General features: G+C 36.8%; 3 protein-coding genes across 5 annotated transcripts; 2 read left to right on the top strand and 1 right to left on the bottom strand.

Moving 5' to 3' along the window:
- Nucleotides 1-3,971: 3,971 nt before the first annotated feature.
- Nucleotides 3,972-10,143, top strand: LOC112504760. 3 transcript variants are annotated; one of them, XM_025108721.1, is made up of 4 exons: nucleotides 3,972-4,079; nucleotides 5,480-5,948; nucleotides 6,524-7,565; nucleotides 7,665-10,143. In XM_025108721.1, the coding sequence occupies exons 2-4, from the start codon at nucleotides 5,725-5,727 to the stop codon at nucleotides 9,942-9,944; spliced, it is 3,546 nt and encodes a 1,181-aa protein (XP_024964489.1). In that variant the 5' UTR covers nucleotides 3,972-4,079; nucleotides 5,480-5,724; the 3' UTR covers nucleotides 9,945-10,143. The 3 variants fall into 3 exon arrangements, with proteins under 3 accessions (XP_024964489.1, XP_024964483.1, XP_024964494.1); XM_025108715.1 differs by having other exon boundaries at nucleotides 3,972-4,216; XM_025108726.1 differs by having other exon boundaries at nucleotides 3,981-4,005.
- Nucleotides 10,144-15,475: 5,332 nt separating this feature from the next.
- LOC112507722 (PRA1 family protein G2-like) lies at nucleotides 15,476-16,331 on the top strand. The gene has a single exon (XM_025112408.1). The coding sequence runs from the start codon at nucleotides 15,505-15,507 to the stop codon at nucleotides 16,105-16,107; it is 603 nt and encodes a 200-aa protein (XP_024968176.1). The 5' UTR covers nucleotides 15,476-15,504; the 3' UTR covers nucleotides 16,108-16,331.
- A 692-nt stretch (nucleotides 16,332-17,023) lies between these two features.
- LOC112506396 lies at nucleotides 17,024-20,508 on the bottom strand. Its single transcript, XM_025110401.1, has 2 exons — nucleotides 20,399-20,508; nucleotides 17,024-19,921 (listed from the first exon to the last, which is right to left on the bottom strand). Exons 1-2 carry the CDS (start codon nucleotides 20,506-20,508, stop codon nucleotides 17,116-17,118), a joined length of 2,916 nt encoding a protein of 971 aa, XP_024966169.1. The 3' UTR covers nucleotides 17,024-17,115.
- Between the last annotated feature and the right edge of the window lie 1,252 nt (nucleotides 20,509-21,760).

The raw sequence follows: 21,760 nt of genomic DNA, 5'->3' as shown, positions 1-21,760 counted from the left end.
TATATATATATATATATATATATATATATATATATATATATATATGGTTGAGTTTCCATGAGACGACTGTTTTCGTGAGACACGTGGGACATGATTTTTACATTTGAAACTTTACAGCAAAACATTGTGAAAGTAAAAAAAAATCGAACATTCACAGTAAAAACACTATAAAAGTTACTTTCACATCGTTTTGCTGTGAAGATTCAAGTGTACAAAAAATGGTCTTACGAATTTCACAAAAACAAACTGGTCTCATGTGATCCCAAGTCTATGTGAAGTTTTAAGTGTAAAATACGAACTTACGGTCTCATGAAACCAATTGGTTTCACGTGAACTCAACTTAATAAAACACAAAAATATGTATTATAATATCATCAACAAATTCTATAAAATTTCTTTAAAATAGAGAATAAAAATTTAAAATATTTAAAAATTAAAATAATAAAAAATATTTTTTTTACATTTAACTTTAATAAGTCATTTATTTTAAAGATTACAACATTAATTGTATTGTTAAAATATCTCATACATTCAGTAAAAATATTATTTTCTCTCATAATTATTTAATTTAAAAAACATTTGGCAGAGTTCTTCATATTTGAAAATTTTCATATTATCTACCTTAGAGACTGTTTGACAGTTGCTGAATGGTTTGTGCAGAATGATTAAATCGTCAGAAAGATTAATTAAGAGACTCTTATAATATAGTACAAAATAAAATATAATTTTTTGTAATAATTCAGAATGAAATTAAGGTGCTGAATGGTTAAGGAAGACCCACGAACAAAATCATCCAGAGGGTTTCAGAACCATTAAAAAACATTTTTTTTTGTCAAACAATATTCACTTTTTAACGATTTAGAGGCTGTCTCTTAACAGAACTACTAAAATCTGTTAGAAATGCTCCCACATACAAACATTATGCAGCAGATGAATAGTACCTGCCTTACATAACAATCTTTTTCCCAAAATACATTTTTACTGCCCAAGGTATTAGGTTGTTGGAAAAACCCGACTGACAAAAGTGAATTTTTACCGTTTGTATAGACATGCCCTAAGAATTGTAAAAAACAGTATAAGATAAAAGTGTATAAGCTGTTGGAACTGCATTTGCAACAGATGAATAATACCTACTATACATAGCGCACTTTCTATTTTACTTAGCCTACTTCTTTATCTTTCTTCCAATATACAGTTCTACCAACCAAGATGTTAGATCGTTGTAGAAAACTGACCGATAAAAGGTGATTTTTACCATCAGTTAGACATGCCATTAGAAGGGTAAAAATAACATTATAAGATAAAAAAAACTGTAGAATCTGTTGGAAATGCTCTCACGTACATACATTTGCAACAGTTGAACAGTACCTGCTATGCATACTGATATTTCTTCCAAAATACCTGGCCAAAATATTAGGTCGTTGGAGAAAAACAAGCAACAAAGAGAGTTTTTACCGACTGGTTAGACATACCCTAAGAACGGTAAAAATAACGTTACAAGTTGAAAATTATAGATACTAACGTTATAAGTTAGAAATTGTAGATATCGTTGGAAATAGCAGATGAACAGTACATGTTATACCTAGCCATCTTCCTCCCAAAAGACAATTTTACGGACCTAGATATTAGGTCTTTGGAAAAAACCACCAATAAAAAGGAATTTTTGCCCACTGGTTAGACATGTCCTGGGAATTAGGGGTGCTCAAAAACCCGACTAACCCGATCAACCCAACCCGATCAACCCAACCCAAGCCAACGCGAAATAACTCAAGCCGAAGCAACCTGATGTCTAATCGAGTTGTAAAATTTTCAAATTGTAGGTATTGGGTTGATATCGAGTTACTGTTATTTGAACTCAACCCAACCCGATGAACCCAATAGCCTTTTTCTTCTTGGATTTAATATGATTGTTGAATTTATATTATTATGTACATTTACCTTCTTCATATATATGTATTTTTAATCTATTCTCCATTTTTATATAACTCATTTGTATATATGTTCAGTAATTGTGAACATATATATGTAAATGTAATATACGTAAGATTTAAGAAGTATGAATAAGTTGTATCAAATGATTGACGATGAAAAAGAAATTACGAGTAGATAAATAACATATTCAAGGTTAAGAGAATATTTTGATGTACCAAAGTATCAACCCGACCAACTCGTACTGTTTGGGTTGAGTTGAGTTGAGTTGAGTTGGTTTAAGATTTTTCAAACCGCAAGCATTGGATTGGGTTGTTCAAATGTCTTCAACCCGATCTACCCGACCCATGAGCACCCCTACTAGGAATGGTAAAAATAACGTTATTAGATTAAAAAAAGTTATAAAATAAGGATTGCATAATCTATTGAAAATGCTTTCACATACAAGTATTTGCAACAAATAAATAGTACCTGCTATATATATATATATATATATATATATATATATACCGATTTTCCTCTGACAATACAGTTTTACCAGCCAAGATATTAGGTCACTAGAGAAAACCAACCAACAAAAGAGAACTTTTACCGACCGGTTAGAGACATATCCTAAGAACGCTAAAAATAACATTATAAGTTAAAAATTATAGATACAAAACTCTCAACGGAGAGGTTTAGGTTCTGGAATTCCATCTCTAGTTGGGGCTTTCAGGTAAAAAACTGTAGATACTGTTGGAATGCATCTGCAGCAGATGAATAATACCTGCTATACATAGTCATCTTCCTCCCAAAAATACAGTCTTATCAGCCAAGATATTAGATCGTTGGAGAAAACCAACCGACAAAAGAGAAACTTTACCGGCCGGTTAATCAGACATGACCCTAAGAACGGTAAAAACAACATTATAAGATAAAAACTGTAGAATCAGTTGGAAATGCTATCACATACAAATATCTGCAACAGAAGAATAGTACCCGTTATACATAGCAATCTTCCTCCGAAAATACAGTTTTTTAGCCAAGATATCAGGCCGTCGAAGAAAACCAACCAAACCAACAAAAGAGAACTTTTACAGACCAGATAGACATACCTTAAGAACGGTAAAAATAACACAACAGTAAGTCAAAAATCATAGATACCATTGGAAATGAATTTGCAGCAGATGAATGGTACCTGCTATACACAGCCATCATCTTTCCAAAATACAGTTTTACCTGTCAAGATATTAGGTCATCGAAGAAAACCTACCAATAAAAGATTATCTTTATTGATGGTTAGACATACCCTAAGAACGATAAAAACAACATTATAAGATAAAAACTGTAGAATCAGTTGGAAATGCTATCACATACAAATATCTGCAACAGATGAATAGTACCCGTTATACATAGCAATCTTCCTCCGAAAATACAGTTTTTCAGCCAAGATATTAGGCCGTCGAAGAAAACCAACCAAACCAACAAAAGAGAACTTTTACCGACCAGATAGACATACCTTAAGAACGGTAAAAATAACACAATAGTAAGTCAAAAATCATAGATACCCTTGGAAATGAATCTGCAGCAGATGAACGGTACCTGCTATATACATCCATCATCTTTCCAAAATACAGTTTTACCTGTCAAGATGTTAGATCGTTGGAGTAAACCAACCGACAAAAGGGAATTTTTACCGTCGGTCAATTAGACATGCCACGAGAACGATAAAAATTTGAAATTATGAAACGATTATTATGAGATGATTAGGAAAAATAAAAGGAAAACGAAAGGTAGGATGAAATGTATTTGGACAATGATGTGTGTTTTTTGGAAGATGTAGTAGGGGGTGTTGTCCTGTAGCCATGAGTGGAGAATTTTCATGCGTAAATCCCTGTAACAAAAGGGGGCACAACTGACAATTCACATACCATGATAAATAATATCAGCAATAAAGAAACCAAGAAAATTATGAAGCGAGATGTAGGGTAAGTTTAAGATAGGACAGCTTTGTAGAGTACCCAAAACACCTCTCTCTCTCTCTCTACTTTCTCTCTCACACAGTCGCACACTAACACGCATATTCATTGATGGAAGGTGAATCAGTGGTGTAAATGGTTCAAATTTTGCTTTTTGGTGGAGAGAAGAACCTGATGCTTTCTTTTTGATGTGTGAGTGGGTGGTGCTGCTGTTTGCTGGTTCTAATCCTCTTCTTCTCCTTCTTCTTAGTTTTTGTTCTTCATCTTCTCTCTTTATATTCTTTCTCATTTTTCCCAAATGACCCAGAAAGAAAAGCTCATAAGATAAGGTTTGATTGGTACTTTTTCTGTGATTTCGTTCTCCAAATTGGTTTCTGGGTGTGTTTGTGTGTGAATCACTTGGTGTTCGTGGTGCGTTTTCTTGAAAAATTCTTCCCTTTTTAAGGATCTTTAATTGTAAGGATGTTTTCATCTTCAAGATTGATACTTCTCTGTGATTTCTTTCTCCAAATTCGTTTCTGTTCGTGTTTATGTGTGAATCAACTGGTTTTCTTGAAAAATTCTTCCCTTTTTTCAGTCTCTTTTTGAGAGGATGTTTTCATCTTCAAGATTGATAACTTTCTGTGATTGCTTTCCTCCAAATTGGTTTCTGTTTGCGTTCATGTGTGAATCAAGTGGTTTTCTTGGTGGGTATTCTTGAAAATCCTTCCCCTTTTCAGTCTCTTTTTGAGGATGTTTTCATCTTCAAGATTTTGTTCATGTTAATTTCCCTCTGTGTATGTGTATGTGTGTGTGGATTAGATTTGATGTTAAAAAAAAGGGCAAAAAATGGGGTTCTTGAATGCATCTTAAGTCTGTAAAAATGAAGCTTTTTTGCTTGTGATTTCATGATCTCTTCAACTTGATTCTTGGGTTCTTCTCATTTTTTTCCAAATCCTCAAACTTATAGACCCAAATCTTGGTGACCCAAATTGGTCCATCTCTCTTTCTCTCTCTATCTCTGATTTTTTTCCTCAGATCTTTATGTGGTCATGCTCTACTGTTCACTACCTAGACCCTAAAGATCTGACTTAAATTTACCCTTTATTTCTCCTTAATCTCCTCTTCCAAACCACCTACAGTTAGATCTTAGTATAGGGATCTTGACTCTTGTGCTTGTTTTTCAAGTGTTCTTCAAGAAAAGTTCAAATCTTTAACAACCCCCCCCCCCCTCCCCAATCTTGGTTTCATTTCTCAATTTCTGTTCTTTTTTATCTGGGGTGATGTTGATGTTAGTGGGTGCTTGTTGTAAACCTTTCCTTTTTCCATTTTTTCACTTGATTTGTGTGAAATATATCCATCAAACTCACATAAAATAACAGCTGTTGGAGCTCTTTTTTCCATAACTTCAATCTTTGCTTGTGGGTTTTGTACTATGCCAACTACTTTGGTTCTTTTCTTGTTCAATTGGATTCTTTAAAAAAGCTTGTAGTTCTTAATTTGATGCTTCAAGATCACATAAAATATGGTCCTATGAATGATGTTTTGGGGTTCTTTTCTTGTAAAGATTCAGTTTCTAACCTTTCTTTAATCATCTGTCACTTGTTTTGCAGATGGGTTTGAGCAAAGATGGTTGGAGTTATCTGATGGTGATGATGATCATCTCTCACCAAGTATGCTTTTAATCAGATAAGTGGGGGCATTTTGTTTGAAATTCTAGAGAGAGAAAGGGGAAGGGGGGCAGTACTAGTGTGTTGTTATATATGCTGAAGGCCAAGTGTAAAGGGGCAGTTGTTGAGAAGGAGAGTTCTTGTGACTGTTTAAACAGCACAAGAAGACATAAGACTATTAGCAGCAGATGATATCCATTGATGGTCATCCACCACCAGATCCTTCATCATCTCATCATCATCATCATCATCAAGAACAACAACAAATCTCTCATGATCATCTCAAGATCAAGATCAACAGTGATGATTATAAAGCTTCTGTTTCTGTTTCTGATTTAGATCTGAAGTCACCAGATGCTGCTGATGATCTTGATGACACCCACAACAACCCACTTCCAAATTTCTCTATAAGGTAGAGAAAACCTAGAAATTTAAACACCCACTTTGATCAAGATTCTTAATTACTCTCGGTGTTGGTGATTTGTTATAATTTGTTTCAAGATTTCCTTTTTTTTACTGGGTTAGATCCAAGGTAAACCCAACTGCTGATTTGTGTTTCTTGACCAGTGGGAGTAAGTACTTGGCTCAGATTTCATGAAAAGATCATCTTGTGTCCCCCAGCCTGGCCTTTGTCTTTGATTTTATTTCTTATCAAGATTGGCCTTTTTGTATTTGATGTGCTTACCCAATCAGTGCTCTTAGATTTCCTTTCTTACTCATTTCAGATTTTAGCTGGTCAAACTATTGTTGACCATTAATCTTGTTTATATATATGTGATTTCATGCCTAATTACTGTTCTGGGGTTCTTTCCTTTCTTACCCATTTCAGGTTTAAGCTGGTCAAACTATTGTTTGACCATAAATCTTGTTTATATATGTGATTTCATGCCTAATCTGTTCTGGGGTTCTTGGATATTGCTTCTTTCTGTTGGTTTTTGGTTGAATCTTGAATGTTTCTGAGATAAAATTGGTTGGGTTGTCTTTCAGGGATCATGTTTTCAGTTTAAGAAGCAAAGATGTTGCTTGTAATTGGCCTTTTTCTCCAAAAAGTTTGCAAATTTGCTTGAGAAATGGAGTGAAGAACTTGTTGCCACCTTTCCAGCCTCTTGTTTTACTGAGGGATAACAACAGATGCAATCTTGAAAACCATTTGGCATCAAATGAAGATGTCGTAAGCGGGTTTGATGGGAAACGCGTGGAAGATCGATCCAAACCGGTCACTTGTGATGCTGCGAAATCGATCTGCGAGCTAACCGTGAGGTCTGTAAGCACGAATTCAAGTGGTTCGAAAGAAAATTACAAGGAATCCAACACGAGATCGAAGGAAAAACCTCCGGCTTCTTGTTCTTCTCAGAAAAAGAGTAGATTGGTTTTGAAATTGAATTCTGGGGTGGAACCGGTTGATCAGTTAGAGATTCCTCCAAACAGTTTCGTCATTTCTGAAACCATGGCGTCGAAAGTTTGCCCGGTTTGTAAGATTTTCTCTTCGTCTTCAAACACAACGTTAAACGCTCATATCGACCAGTGTTTAACCGGGGAGGCGAGTATGAAGTGGACCGACAATCCGAAGGTTATAGTCAAACATAGGATCAAACCTAGGAAAACAAGATTAATGTCGGATATATACGAAACAGCTCCACGTTGTACTGTCGAGGAGCTCGATAGAAGAAACGGTACAAGCTGGGCTACTAATTCTAGTTTTCCCGCTCAAGAATTCCAGTTTCAAGAGGAGAAAGAAGAGCCGAGATTAACGACTACCATCAATCCTGAAGTTGCTGATAACGAAGGTGATGTTTATATCGACACCGATGGCACAAAAGTTCGGATTTTGTCGGTCCCAAAAGCGGGTTCATCGGATAATAATGGAGCTCGGAAGTTACTGAAAGGTGTAAAAGGGTGTAAAATCGTTATAGGTAAGAAGAAAAGCAATTTTTTTAAGGCGAAACATCACCAGAAGTTTCTGAAACTTGGCTTGAATGCCGGAAAATTATGCTCGCCAAAGCCCTCGAAATCTCGTTGTCCTTCTGAGGTAGATTCTAAACTTCTCGATTCTAGTTTTCTTTCTAGATGCATTAGAACGATGATAGTCGTAAATTTGTAGAAATCTTGAAGTTTTTTTTCTCCTTAGATTGTTGAACAGATAAGAAGCAGTGAGAAAGAAGATGTTACCATGGCGGAAGATTGCCGGAAAGAGGAAGGAGGCAGAGAGCCGATGAAAGCTCCGGCGGGTTTGGCCATCATAAGACCGCCGTGGGCGTGCTCGAAGAGAACCGGTCTCGGAAAGAAGTTCAGCGGCAAGCAGCGGAAGATGGAATTACGAAAAGATTTTCTTGTTGAAAGTGAGAAATCTTCTTCCGGATGTGATTTCAGAACTCCAATTTCATCTAATAAGATGGATTCTTCACAAATTCGGAAGAAAACGAGAACTTCATTGCCGTTAACAAAGCCAAGTTTGAAGCTTTTGAGGCAAGAAGACGATGATTCTTCGGGTTCTCGAGATTCATATCCATCCCAACACTCTGATGGTCCTGAAATCAGACCTATGATGAACACGAAGTTTTCATCTTTGAGAAAGAATCTATCTTTTTCGGCATCCAAGACTAGTTTAAAACGGAAATTTTCCGCTTTCAAGAAATCCCATGTTGTTCGTTGCTTACCGAACGAAAAATCAGTTGACGGGTCGTCTCAGAATTCTCCAAAAGGTCAATCTAAAACGGAAGACGACGACACAGGTGCTAGAAAGGAGAGATCAATTACTTCCAAGAGTTCAAATGGAGATCAATCTTCTGTGGGAATTGAAACCACCATCGAGGATGCTTTACGGGATGTAGAATCCGTTAGAAACGAGAATCAACCCGATGGCGATCAAGTTTGTGCTGTTCCAGCCTCGAGAATGATCGATGACGATAGAAATCTAATGGATTTGAGCAATTCTTTTGATCCTGAGTTCTCGAAACTGGTCAGTGATGATAAGCTATATCCGGATCAGATATGTTCGACTAATCGAGCTCCAGACGGGAAAAATATATTCGGAAATGATATCGAAGATGGCACAGAGGATATCGAAAAGAATCAAGATTACTTTCAGGAGGTTGACCCTATTCCGATTCCTGGACCACCGGGATCATTCTTGCCTAGTCCCGGTGGAGATATGGTTTCCGATGAGATTCAACCAATTAGGGTTCCGCCAAGTGAAAACCCGCATAATCTCGATACGATCGATCGAGATTCCATGTCGAATTCTCCGGTTTCAACAGTTTCTAATCCTAGTATGGCAAGATCAGATTCAAGATCTTCAGAAAAGTTATCTTACAGATCTAGTTCTGTTCAAGATGATCAAAGGCCAGGTTTTTCAAGTGTTATGATTGAACCCACTTTCAAGAAATCTTTTCCTAACAGTGGCGGGGCCGGAGGCGGGGGCGATTGGAGACCCGTTGATCATATCGAAAAGGGTCCTTCTCCGACCAGTTTCAAGAACGACCAGCCGTGCTGTTGCTCGAGAAAAGAGACCGTTTCATCGTATTCAGTTGCTTCACACTATCAAGATTCGTCTTCTTTAAGGAAACAACAATCGATCGAGCCATCCAGAAGCCCAAACGGTTTAAACTTCAGATCCGAATCGATGTTCTTGCTAAACAACTACCCGAATTCACAACCACCCGACACCATGGTATTTCCAACGATCACCAAGAAGTTGTCGTCGGCTGCCGGCTTACCCGTTAAGCTGCCGATTTACAGCGATTGCGATTCGGCCGTTAGTCCTTCGAAACCCGTTCTTCGATTGATGGGAAAAAACTTAACCGTCGTCAAGACCGATGACGATGTATCGTCATCATCTTCACAACAGTTTCGACCTCAGATGAATCAACTGGTTCATAGTTCTTTCTCCCATGGCTACCCTCACCGGCCGGTGATCTTTAGCCAGTACCAGAATGGGTCTGAATCTAACCATTTCAATGGCCAACCACCGGTCAATATGAGAAGCTTCATGGCGGATCGTTATTGTCACGCTGTTCCAAATATGGGACCGATGGTACCTCCCGCGAGGTCCTACAATGGCTATAATGGAGTCCATTCACAAACGCCACGTGGCAGAAATCTGTATAATGCTGCTGCATCCAGCTCGAACCCCATTAAAGAAATCATCATCATTGATGATTCCCCTGAAAATGAGGCTGATGATTCTACGCGAAATGATCAATTCTTGAGAAGAAATCAGTTTTACACAATGAACCAATCACAGGGTTCCGATTACCATCCGTACGGTGGCGGTCCGGCGGTGTTTCGTGCCGGTGGTTTTCAAACTTCTTCAGGCATGATGCATATGGGATCATCATCACCATCACCATCGAATTCGACATCCCATTTGCGATCTTCGACTGCATACTATCCTCCGAGTTATCCATGACGACGGATGGATGGATCGATCGAATCTATGCTTAATTACAGATGAGTTTTTTGGTTTCTTATTTCTCTTTAATTTCTAGATTTCTAGAGTTTTAAGAACCTTTTCGGGGAGCTCCAAATAATAAGCGAAGTAATTAAAACACTATTTCATGCTTCATATCTCTCGAAATCAAGAATCCAAAAAGACTCCATTTTTAAGCATCGTTTCGATTACCCACAAGAATTGGTTGATTTCTGGTTTCGAATCCTGTTTTGGGTTCTTTTGAAGATGGGTATTTTGTTTGGAAAACCATGCAGTACTTCATGCATGCATGCATGCATACATACATACATGATACATTCATTCATGTATGTATGTATGTACATGATTTGCATGAAATATAGCCGTTACAACATGATTAGGTCAGTGGAAACACGTTAAAAAGTGAGAGAAAAAAAACACATTTGGACCACCATGAAATGTCTTCTCTAATTGGTACTTATTTACACAGTCCATAGGTGTGTAGGGTACGGGCCCGAAAACTTGTACTCAAAAGGGACGAAACTCGTGTCGGCCGTCTCGTTCAATATCAAAGACCGATCCCGTAACTTGTTTCGTTGCTTTTGCGTACTGTTAGATTTTAATTGAAAAGACTTCAGTGTTGTATCCACGTACATATATGAACAAGGTAATATGATACAATAAACATAAGAAAGTAAATGACACAAAATGACAACACCCTACTATTACATGTGGGGTATTGTTATTCTGTGTTATATTTAGGGAATGATACATAATAAAAACTTTGTATTAGATACAGATGTTATATCTAACGACATGACCCCAAACGAAATAACAAGTGGAGACTAGTATTTCATGTGGGTCTGGTTATTCTTTGTTATCTTAAGAGAACAATCGAGAGTAGAAACTTTGTATTGGATACAACTGTTAAATTATTGATATGAACAAGATAACATGATACAATAAAGTGGACAAATAACATGACCCCACATGAAATAACAAGTGGAGGGAGGTTGGTAGTTCAATTGGGGTCTTGTTATTCCGTGTCATCTTAAGAGAATTATAGTGTAAAAACTTTGTATTACGGTATGAACAAGATAACATGATACAATAAAAATGACAAAGTAAAATGGATATGTCCCCACATGAAATAACAAGGAGAGACTAGTATTTCATGTGGGGTCATGTTATTTTGTGTTACCTATGCAATTTTCTAGACTACATCCTGGTAAATTGCGATCGTCTGAGACTAAGGGGACGTTTATCACACACTTATCCAGAAAGTGCTTACCGGTAAAATTTAACACTATTATGTACTTACCGGGTAAGATTTTAGTCCACCAAAACGATATAGTATACAACAATTAACCTGGTAAGTGCTTACCATGGTAAGAGTCGTCGCTCTCACTTACCGGGTAAGACTCTTGATCTTTGTCTTGCTCTTACTGATAAGATTTTTGGCCCTTACTATATTTATCCGGTGATGTAATATTACTTGATAAACGTTTACCCGAGTAATCGTTTGGTAAACGTCCCCTAAGTCTGGCTATACAATGTGAACACCCGTTATACTTTGTGTTCTTAAGAGAATAATTGAGAGTAAAGACTCTGTATTAGATACAAATGTTATATTATGATATGAACAAGGTAATATAATACAGTAAATAAGGGTGCTCAAAAACCTACCAACCGGATCAACCCAATCCTACCTAACGCTAAATAATTTAACCCGAAGCAACCTGATGTCTAATCGAGTTGTAAAATTTTCAAACCGTAGGTATTGGGTTACTACTATTTGAACTCAACCTAACTTGATGAACCCGATATCTTTTTATTTCTTGGATTTAATATGATTGTTGAATTTCTATTGATATATACACCAGACAATTACACTATCACGTACGCTCTTCGTATACACATATTTTCAATATATTCACATCTCTATATAACTCATTCGTATATATGTTCAGTAACCGTGAACATATATATGTAAATTGAGAAAATTAATTGAATATGATATACGTAAGAAGTATAAATAAGTAGTATCAAATAGTTGATGATGAAAAAAAAAATTATGAGTAGAGAAATAACATGTTCAAGGTTAGAAGAATACTTTAATGTAACAAAGTATCAACATGACCAACCCGACCAATCCGTACGGTTTGAATTGAGGTGGGTTGCACTTTGGTTCGGGTTGGGTTGAATTAAGATTTTTCAAACCGCAAATATTAGGTTGGGTTGCTCAAATGTCTTCAACTCAACCTATGAGCAATCCTAACAGTAAGTATAACAAAGTAAATTGGACAAAGTAACCATACCCCACATGAAATAACAAATAGAGACCGGTATTTCATGTGAGGTTCTGGTATTTTGTGTTATCTTAAGAGAATAATCGAGAGTAGGAACTTTATACTAAATACAACTGTTATATTATGACATAAACAAGATAACATGATACAATACAAATAAAATAAACAGAATAAGAGGAACTAAAATAATAAACAGAGGGGGTAATATTGTAGGGTGTAGAGTATGGAGTTTGATGGGAACGTGTATGGTGTTATTTGCATGGTGAAAGTGGGACACTTTTTATGTGAAATGACGAAAAAGGGCTTGATCTTTGTGGGGGCCACTATCCACATTATTCCATTATAAACTTCCCAACATTCAATACTCGTGTATCAATATGTATTTTAACTTGATTTTTATTTTAGATGATGTATTTTTAAAATGAAAATAAAAATTTTATTCTGTATTTGATTATATTTATCTATAATTAGTTATACAAATTCAAACATGGAGCTTAATAAGTTGTACTTACGCACAATTTACTTGTAATCTTAAATTTTAAGTAATATATTCATCAATAAGCAGTACTTCATGTATAAAAGATGGTTTTAAAGAGTTCTTATCAAATGATTTATCTATACTATATTATAAAGCATTTGATAAAAACTCTTAAAAACTATTTTTTATGTACAAAGTACTGTTTATTGATGCATATTACTTAAAATTCAAAATTACAAGTAAATTGTGCATAAGTACAACTTATTAAAGTTTCATGTTTGAATTCGTGTAACTAACTACAGATAAACATAATCTAATACATGATAAATATCTCATTTTAAATATAAAATATCTAAAATAAAATTAGGATAATCATTAAGTTCTAACGGAAAACTTAATTATTATCTTTATAAAAAATTATATTATTAAACCTAAATTAAATTACTTTGTTACGTAAAATTAAATTATAATAAAAATTTTGAGTTAAAGAAATTGCACAAAACAATAACTTTTAAATAATTAATTTGATATTAATATCCATATACTCTTTTTAAAATTTTATGATATTTTAGAATTTATATTTTATTCAAAAATAAAAACATTATCGTTTTCTCAAAACCACATAAAACCGTATTATATCGATATAGATAAATAATAAAACAGAATATTTAATTGAGATGTGTCTCGATGCATTGCACGAGCACCCTTCTAGTAATATATCATACATATAGAAAAACTTACATAAAACTCCCATCAAATTAGTGTAGGTTTACATATCGTTCACATGTAACCTGCTCAAACATCATTCATGTACATCTATTTACTGCTAACGTATACTTTGAATTACATTTATGTCCAATATTTTATCAGATCAACACGATATGTCGTGCGACATAAATTCCGTCCTTGGTTGCAATGATTTTGCACACTACCTTCCAACTCTCAACATTTAATACTGCTTTGTCCCATCAAGTTAGATTAATTATAGACTTTAACATAAATTATATTATTATAATATTATCTGATTTATCATCCCGATACTCTTTTTTAGAAAAAAAAACTTTTTATAAAAAAATAATAATAACGCAATCTCATTGGTAGAATTGAATAAATAATCATTTTTCTCTGCAATATCAAGTTTTAGGGGTTGTTTGTTTACCTCTTAGTAGTTCTATTAAGATGCAGCTTCTGAATCGTTGAGAGGTGAATTTTGTTTGGCAAAAAAAAGTTTGTCTCTTAATAATTCTAAAACCCTTTGAATGATTTTGTATCATAGGTCTCCCTTAACCATTCAACGTTCTAATTTCATTGTAAACAATTGTCAAACAATTATATTTCATTTTACACTATATTATAAGAGTCTTTTAATTATTCTGACTACTCACCGAACCATAGAATAAGCGAAACTTAATGGGCTTGTAAAGAAGAAATGGTATTTTAAATAATATATTGCTTATTAGTGGCCCAATAGTATTTAAAGTTTTTTGACATTTTGGGCTTTGTTTGTTATAATTAGAGTTCGAGACGGTTAAAATGGGTTCGGCCTGGTACAGGACAGGATGAGGACCGATAGTTCTGACCCTGTTGCACATTTCAAGCAAAACCACGGTTTGGTCCGGCCCGAGACCGGTCTTGAGGAAGACCCAATTACATATTTTAAAACGAAATGTAAATCGTATGTGAAAAATCAATTACAAACGAATTTGTAATCAAACGTAATTTCAAGTTTATTTGATTGACCCAATTACATATTTTTGAAGTGTATTTGAATAATATTTTTATATGCTAAAAAAAATTATATGTTGAAAACCGATTTAAAAAAAAAACGCGACCGGTTTGGGTTTGGCCCAGATCTGGGACTGGTTCTAATGATCGGTTATGGAGTAGCTAGACTGGGCCATGGGTTTTTGACCGTGACTAAGACCATATATAAATTATCAATGCATAATTTGTCGTTTTTTCTAATATAAAAGGGTGCATATAATTTTACTATTTATTTTGGGATGAGCTAAATGCACCCATATAACCACTTACATTGTGTAGCACTGGTAACGTTTAACGGGATGTAACGAAAATCTCATTTTCTCCTGGTTTAAATCCAGGGGTGGGCTAATCCCTTGGGGCCATAGAAGTTCATTTGCGATGACTCCAAGGTTTTCATGGTCGCCAAGGGATTAGTCGGTGTTTGTATCTCAGCTGGAAAACCCACAAAAAGCGGTTTTTATAAGAACTAGCATTGTAAGTTTGTACGTGAGTTTTTAATTTGATGAGTCGGAAGTGAACTGGTAACGAAAAGCGTAAAAATGAGGTGTTTATAGGAACATCCATTGAAGATGCTCTAAATGGACCGTGCCTACTAATTTTCTTTTCATACATATCAATATTACATTGTCTGACAGTTGCTGAATGGTTTGGTGTTGAATGATTATATGGTTAGAATGATTAAAAGACTCTCATGATATAGTGCAAAATAAAATATAATTGTTTGGTAATTGTTTACTATGAAATTAGGGTGTTTAATGGTTAAAAAAGACTCATGATACAAAATCATTCAGATGATTTTAAAACAATTAAGATACAAACTTTTATTTTATCAAATAAAATTCACCTTTTTAACAATTCAAACACTGTTTTTTAATATTACCATTGCTTATTATAAGCATGGCACCTTTTCCATTTTTCTTTCTAACAAATTGTCCAAAGTTATACGGGCGGTGACGCATAGCACGTTACCTCAGTTTCGGTCAAACCCCAGTCAGACGACAATTCAACAATGCAGTCTCCGACGCCGGCAACCACCGCCACCACCTACACCACCATTCCGATCTCAGGAACTGACGTCATTTTCCGATCCTTTCAGAACCTATCCTCCTTCCTCTCCCTCCGACGACCATGGCCAGAATTCATCTCTACCACCGGCTCATTCGACCGCCCCGACTCACTCAACCACGCCGGCACCCGACTTCGCGTCAACTCAAAGTACTTCGGCGTAAATTACGGCATTATCATCACCGCCTGCGCCGCCGTGTCCTTGATCGGAGATCCAACGACGCTACTAGTCTTCGCTTCGGTATTCACCTTATGGCTCGTTCTCTACTTTTTCCGTGAAGATCCGATGGTTGTGTGGGGACACCATGTTCATGATCACCTCGTGACCGCCGGTCTGGTTTTTATTACCGGAATTTCTATTTGGATTATAGGTTTTGTTAGCAATCTTCTGATTGGAATTGGTCTAGGCGTTCTAATCTCTGTCGTTCATGGAGTTTTAAGAAACCCTCAGGGAATTTACCTCGATGAAAATGATGCTGAATTTGAAGGATTGATCTCACCTCCATCTGGTTCTTCTAGGGATTACAGAGGGAATTTCTCCAATTAGTATATTACTTCACATTTCTACTGACTTCTTCCATTATTTTTTATTATTATCGAAAACAGTGATTCTGTGTGATAGTGTTTAATTGATTTGATCTCGTCTTTAGGGTTTAGGGTTGTTGTATTTGAATTTGGGGTTTTAGGGTTTTGTTTTTGCTTTGATTTGTAAAATGTGAACTGAGATTTGATTTACTTGTGTTGTTATAATATACTATCAAATTTTCAACTTGGTTTCGAAGAAGTGGAGAATTCATTTGTTTGTTACGCTGATTCAAGATTGGTGTCATGGATCTCTTTGCTGGAAGAAGCCATACGGGAGAATCGATGAGTATGTATGGCAGGATGTGACACTTTTGAAGGTCATGTTGCTGGAAACAGAGCAAAAAACTGTAGTTTAAGAGGTGGGTATTTTTGACAATGGTGAAAGAGGTCCGCCGGACTTGTATTAGTATCTGGATTGTGATGCTTGGTCGCAATCATGCTCAAACTTTGGCTGCGCAATAAACATTGGTAAAATTAGTTAGAGTGAGGAGTAAGATATGAAATCTATATCAGATTACTTGTTTTATACCATCAATTGCATCATATTTCATCTGTGTTTTAGTAAGTTTGCAACATGAGTTAGAATGAGGAGTAAGATATGAAATCTACATTAGTTTACTTGTGTTGTTTTATACTATCAATTGCATTCTATTTCATCTGTGTTTCAATAAGCTGTTCTTTGTTTAGATGATTCTATTGTTCTTATCTTATTACTGAACTCAACCCTTTTAATCCCATGAAAAGCCAGTAATTGGAACAAGCTTGAAATGAAATTTTGATGTTTATATTGATCAAATGTCAGTAGTTAGCAAGTTATATGATGCTTGCAGGAGAAGTATGTAGTTAGAGGGGTAAATTCATGCTTAATCCATACAGAGTTTAATGGAAAAAGTGGTAAATCAAACAACATGGTAGATTATGTTGTGGGAAAACTGATCTACTGAATGATGTATTGAATCTAATCTGGATTTCATATCTTACTCCTCATTCTAACTAATTTTGCCAATGTTTCTTGAGCAGCCAAAGTTTGAGCATGATTATGACCAAGCATCACGGTCCTGATACTAATACAAGTCCTGCACAACTCTTCACCATTGTCAAAATGCCCACCTCTTAACAGAAGTTTAGCTCTTGTTTCCAGCAATGTAGCCTTCAAAAGCGTCACATCTTGCCAAACATTCTCATCGATTCTCTGGTGTGAGTTCAGCTTCTTCTTCCAACAAAGAGATCCATGACACCAATCTTGAATCTGTGAAACAAACGATTTCTCCACTTCTTCAAGAACATTTGTGCAGACTTTTAGTAGCTCCAATGCCGAGTTGCATCTTGAGAACGTTGTAAACGCCCTGATTGCTAACGGGAGAGCAGTTTTCTTGATGAAAAGAACCATATCGTTGGCCTTTAGTTGGACGAGCGGTGGCTCAGATTTGAAACCGAATACCAGAAAAGCAGAAGCCCAGAGCTGGTCCGAGTTCAAGATCGGGTTTCCCGTTTTCCTTATGCCTTGGATCGTTGCTTTTGCTGTGACCAAACCCCCTTTTAGTTTCGCGAAAGTTTGGGTGATCGGGTGAAACAGAATGTGGCATCCCGGATGTCGGTTTGCTCTTCTCGCAAGGCCGAGCTTGACTAAAACCATGGCTGAATCTTCTTCACTCTTTGAAGTTTGGCTGTCTAGAAAACCAGAACAACAAAAGAAAGCCATATTTGCACATTTGGCCCATTTCTTGAATCTGTTGGTGGAACCGTTTATGTTGTTAGCGGCTGCCGCTAGTAAATTAGCTGAAACCGGCAATGGAGCAAACCAGGCCCCGACTAGAAGCATCTTCGAGGCGAGAACGTTTCGAGTCCCGTTGGCTTCGTGCAAAATAGTAACGGAGAATATCAAGATTTTGAGCAGAAACTTGTTGTTTCCCCAAAATAGTTCATCAAAACGAGACAAATCTTCTTCGATGCGGATGTGATTTATGGCTTCGAAGAGGGTGGAGGGCAAGATCGTGAGTTCAGAAAGCAATGAGCCGATCACCCATAATCCAAAACTCGACCGACCCAATTTCTCATCAAATTTCGTTAGAATCTCGACTTCTTGAGACGGGTATTCTTTCTTTCTTCGTCCTTTCATCAATGAGATAGCGTCTTTTAATGGCAACGGTTGAATTTGCATCGGATCGAACGTCATCACTTTCGGGAGCCGAGTTGTGATGATGATATGCGAACCGCCGGTGTTTCTCGGAATCAAGTCATGTAAATCTTTCCCTTCCCACCAATCTTTTTCCGTTTCAAGATTATCAATGATCAATAGATACGGCATATCGCGAAATAACTGGCGTTTAACCCTCTTGAAGGCTTCGGTTTCTTGCTCATCAAAGCTCCGTATCCTCCCTCGTTCTTTCTCTGCATCTGCACTTACATCTAACCCTAGATTTAGAGATAGATTCAGTATATTTTGCCGGAAATAACGAGCTTCGCCACCGACCCACAAAACCATCTTGTATCTCTGTGAATACCGGTGAGCAAACTCCAATGCCAGCTCCGTCTTCCCCATTCCGGGATCGCCATTGATGCACACAATGCTACTTCCAAAGCTCTTATATTTCCCGCTCTTTGTTTTCTTGTAAGCGAGCCTTTCTGATGTCCCGGGTGTTCCTCCTTTGATCACGTGCATTCCGCTTTCGTTTTCGCAGATATCCCGACATCCGAAAAACATGGTTTCAATCTCAGCCAGCTCTTTTTCTCGTCCAACGAAGAATTTGTTTTTCGGAAAGGGCATTTCATCGACGGTTTCGATTTCGTTCTCGGCAACACTCATTCTCCCGAGCTTTCCCTTCAAGATCCCGGCTGTTCTCGATATGCAGCATCTCCAATTACCGTTGTTTGCTTCGAGCTTAAATTCGTGGGATTTCATCAACCCGTCAATTGCCTCTTTGCATTCTTTAGTGTCGGGATTTCGAGCAAGAAGATCTGCAACTTCGTTCGTATTCATGTCGAAGAACAACGGGATCAGATTCTTTTTTTGAGCGAAGAATCTAATCTCTTCCAAACTGAGATAATTCAACAGGCTGTCCATGGTGACAACCACAACCCCGAATGTAACCGAGCAAATGACCCTATCGGCAATCTCGTGGCTCTGCGAATCCGCATATCTCGATCTATCTGCAACAAAGCAAGCGATTCCCTGAATCTCGAGCTCGGATTTCAGCCACTTGCAGAACCTTATCAAGTTCGGGTTCTGGCCGTGATATCCTACGTAAACATCGCAGCTCCTAAGCTTGGCATTCGCAGGTGATACCGATCCTTTTGTGAAAGAAATCCGAGGTACCGGAAACGAAAATGATATACGTGGTGCTGTTGGGTTATTATCGGAAGCCGGTAAAGGAACACAGTTGACAATTTTGAGCTTGGTTTCGTCGGAAAAATCACATCTTTCCGATGGTGGAGTGTATGAAGTGCTCGGAATATCGTCGTTGTGAGACCCGCAATAGGATACTGGAGTGGATGGGCGAGTAAACGAAGTGGGTGTGGTGGTGGCGGTGGTGGTGGTGGAGGGATTGGTAACTGTTTCGTTTTCTTGAAGAAGATTTGGGTCATCTCCGGTGGCTCTGGGAGATATATATGGTGACTGTAGGGCGGAGACGAAGGCCGAAGACGGCGGCGAGATTAGAGATGGAGAGTTATATGGAGAAGATGAAATTGATGTTGCAGAACTAGGAACAACAATGGTGGTTAATATCTCTTTCCTGGGTTTCTGGGCTGAGTTTGATATCTTGATGGTGAGATTTCTGGTGGCATCAATGGTTGAGATCCCATTTGAAAGCTTTTCCGGTGGTGGTGGTGGTGGTGATTCTTGATTCATATTCAATAAAATCTTCAAGAAATCTCGAAAGGGTTCTTGAAACAGATATCCAAAGAATGGATTTTTATGCAGAAATCACACTCAAATCTAAAGGGGGTTATGACACTGATTCAAGAAAGCAGTTTTTCCGGTGGTGGCGGCGGCGGCAGCGGTGGTGGTTCTTGATTCATATTCTAGAAATCTCAAATGGGTTCTTCAGAAAGATTTCCAAAGGATGGATTTTTATGCAGAAATAACAATCAAATCAAAAGGGGGTGTGACACTGATTCAAGAAAACAGATTTTCTTTTCAAGATTGAAAAATGGCAGAAATGGGAATTCAATCAAGAACAGAAGTAAGATTGCAGAATGCTCAAATAAATGCCGACAGAAGTCAAAAAAGATTTTAAATATGTGATTGTGACCTTGATTCAGAATGCAACAGTGGACTTTTATGAGCATGAAGAAGGGGTTCCATACATGTGAAATCATACATCATCTTCTTTGATTGTGGGTACCCACCAAGCCCCACCATTTTTAACCCTTTGAAAGAACTCAAAACAGTTTCTTGATATGAAAAGCAGGTCTTCACATGTGATTCAGAACTCGAAACAGTTTCTTCAAATGAAGCAGGTATTCACATGTGATTTCTGGGTGAACTTTGAGTCATTCTATGGAAGGAAATCATGAAAAGACTGAAGTTTACCTGCAAATCTGGTTATCCGGTGAACAAGAATTCTCTATCTTTAGATCTTGGTTTGATTTTGAAAATGCACCGGATCCCATCAAAACTATCCAATTAAGGTTTGATTTTGAACATAAAATATTGATTTAAGTAGTTTAAAAAGTGACTGGAGAGAGTGCATGATGGTGTAAACAATGCATTCAAATCTAAATTAATAGTTTTTCTTGGGGTTAGGCAATTTTTTTTGTTTTATATGCTGGCCTGTTTATAATTTGAAATATCTTGGGAATTTACCAAATTAGACACAGAGATTGACTGGAATCTAACATGGGTTTTTGTCCCAGATTGGTCAGAAAAGTAAAATGGAAAGTGGGCTTTGGAGATATGAAAGCTATGAGGTGGTTGGCAATGGTGATCTCTGAGGTATTATTCTTGATGATATATATTATATATTAAATAATATTTTGATTCCTTGAGGGTAAATGTTAAATGTGCTCCCCTTTGTCTTGACATGGGAAGTGTGTTTCTGAATTTGAATACATATTTGATCTTTCAAGTATGGCATGGCTTCCCCACCATCAATTCTGCCTTTTTTCACTATACCAAGTAAGCACCATACCCCTTTGCCCACTTTCATCTTCTTGTTATTTTATCTCTATTTTTCTACACCCAAATTCATTAAAAAAATCGTATTATAGGATCAAGTTAAAGGAAAAACCGTAAAAAAATGAAAACTGAAAAAGATCCTGGTAAATATTAACTGTTCATCTGGACGGTATGCAGTTGTAAGCAATTTGTCCAGCATACATGTTTCTCAGGTAAGTGTTAATTGTTCATCTGGACGCAATTTGTCCAGTATGCATGTTTCTCAGGTCATCTGGAACGGTATGCAGTTGTCCCGTATGCATGTTTCTCAGGTAAGTATTAATTGTTCATCCGGACGGTATGCACTTGTAAGCAATTTATCTGGTATGCATGCACACATGCACATAAACCAAGAAATAACTTTAGTTGCTTGTATGCATGTGTACATACCATATAGATGAATGGTTAACAAACTGTTCCTTGGTTTTTCATTTTTTTGAAGGTTTCCCCTAAATCT

The sequence above is a fragment of the Cynara cardunculus genome (genome assembly GCF_001531365.2).
Source record: "Cynara cardunculus var. scolymus isolate 2C chromosome LG 2, CcrdV1, whole genome shotgun sequence".
NCBI classification, from domain to species: Eukaryota; Viridiplantae; Streptophyta; class Magnoliopsida; order Asterales; family Asteraceae; genus Cynara; species Cynara cardunculus.
This window is presented reverse-complemented; position numbering and strand designations above follow the sequence as displayed.

What these genes read in the sequence shown, in the direction of transcription:
- LOC112507722 (XM_025112408.1), top strand. Translation starts at nt 15,505, where the DNA reads ATGCAGTCTCCGACGCCGGCAACCACCGCCACCACCTACACCACCATT.
- LOC112504760 (XM_025108721.1), top strand. Translation starts at nt 5,725, where the DNA reads ATGATATCCATTGATGGTCATCCACCACCAGATCCTTCATCATCTCAT. An exon ending in CTTCCAAATTTCTCTATAAG is followed by an intron (nt 5,949 to 6,523) that starts GTAGAGAAAACC and finishes GTTGTCTTTCAG; the next exon opens with GGATCATGTTTTCAGTTTAA. An exon ending in AATCTCGTTGTCCTTCTGAG is followed by an intron (nt 7,566 to 7,664) that starts GTAGATTCTAAA and finishes TTTTCTCCTTAG; the next exon opens with ATTGTTGAACAGATAAGAAG.
- LOC112506396 (XM_025110401.1), bottom strand. Translation starts at nt 20,508, where the DNA reads ATGGTGGGGCTTGGTGGGTACCCACAATCAAAGAAGATGATGTATGAT. An exon ending in CTGTTGCATTCTGAATCAAG is followed by an intron (nt 19,922 to 20,398) that starts GTCACAATCACA and finishes TGATGCCACCAG; the next exon opens with AAATCTCACCATCAAGATAT.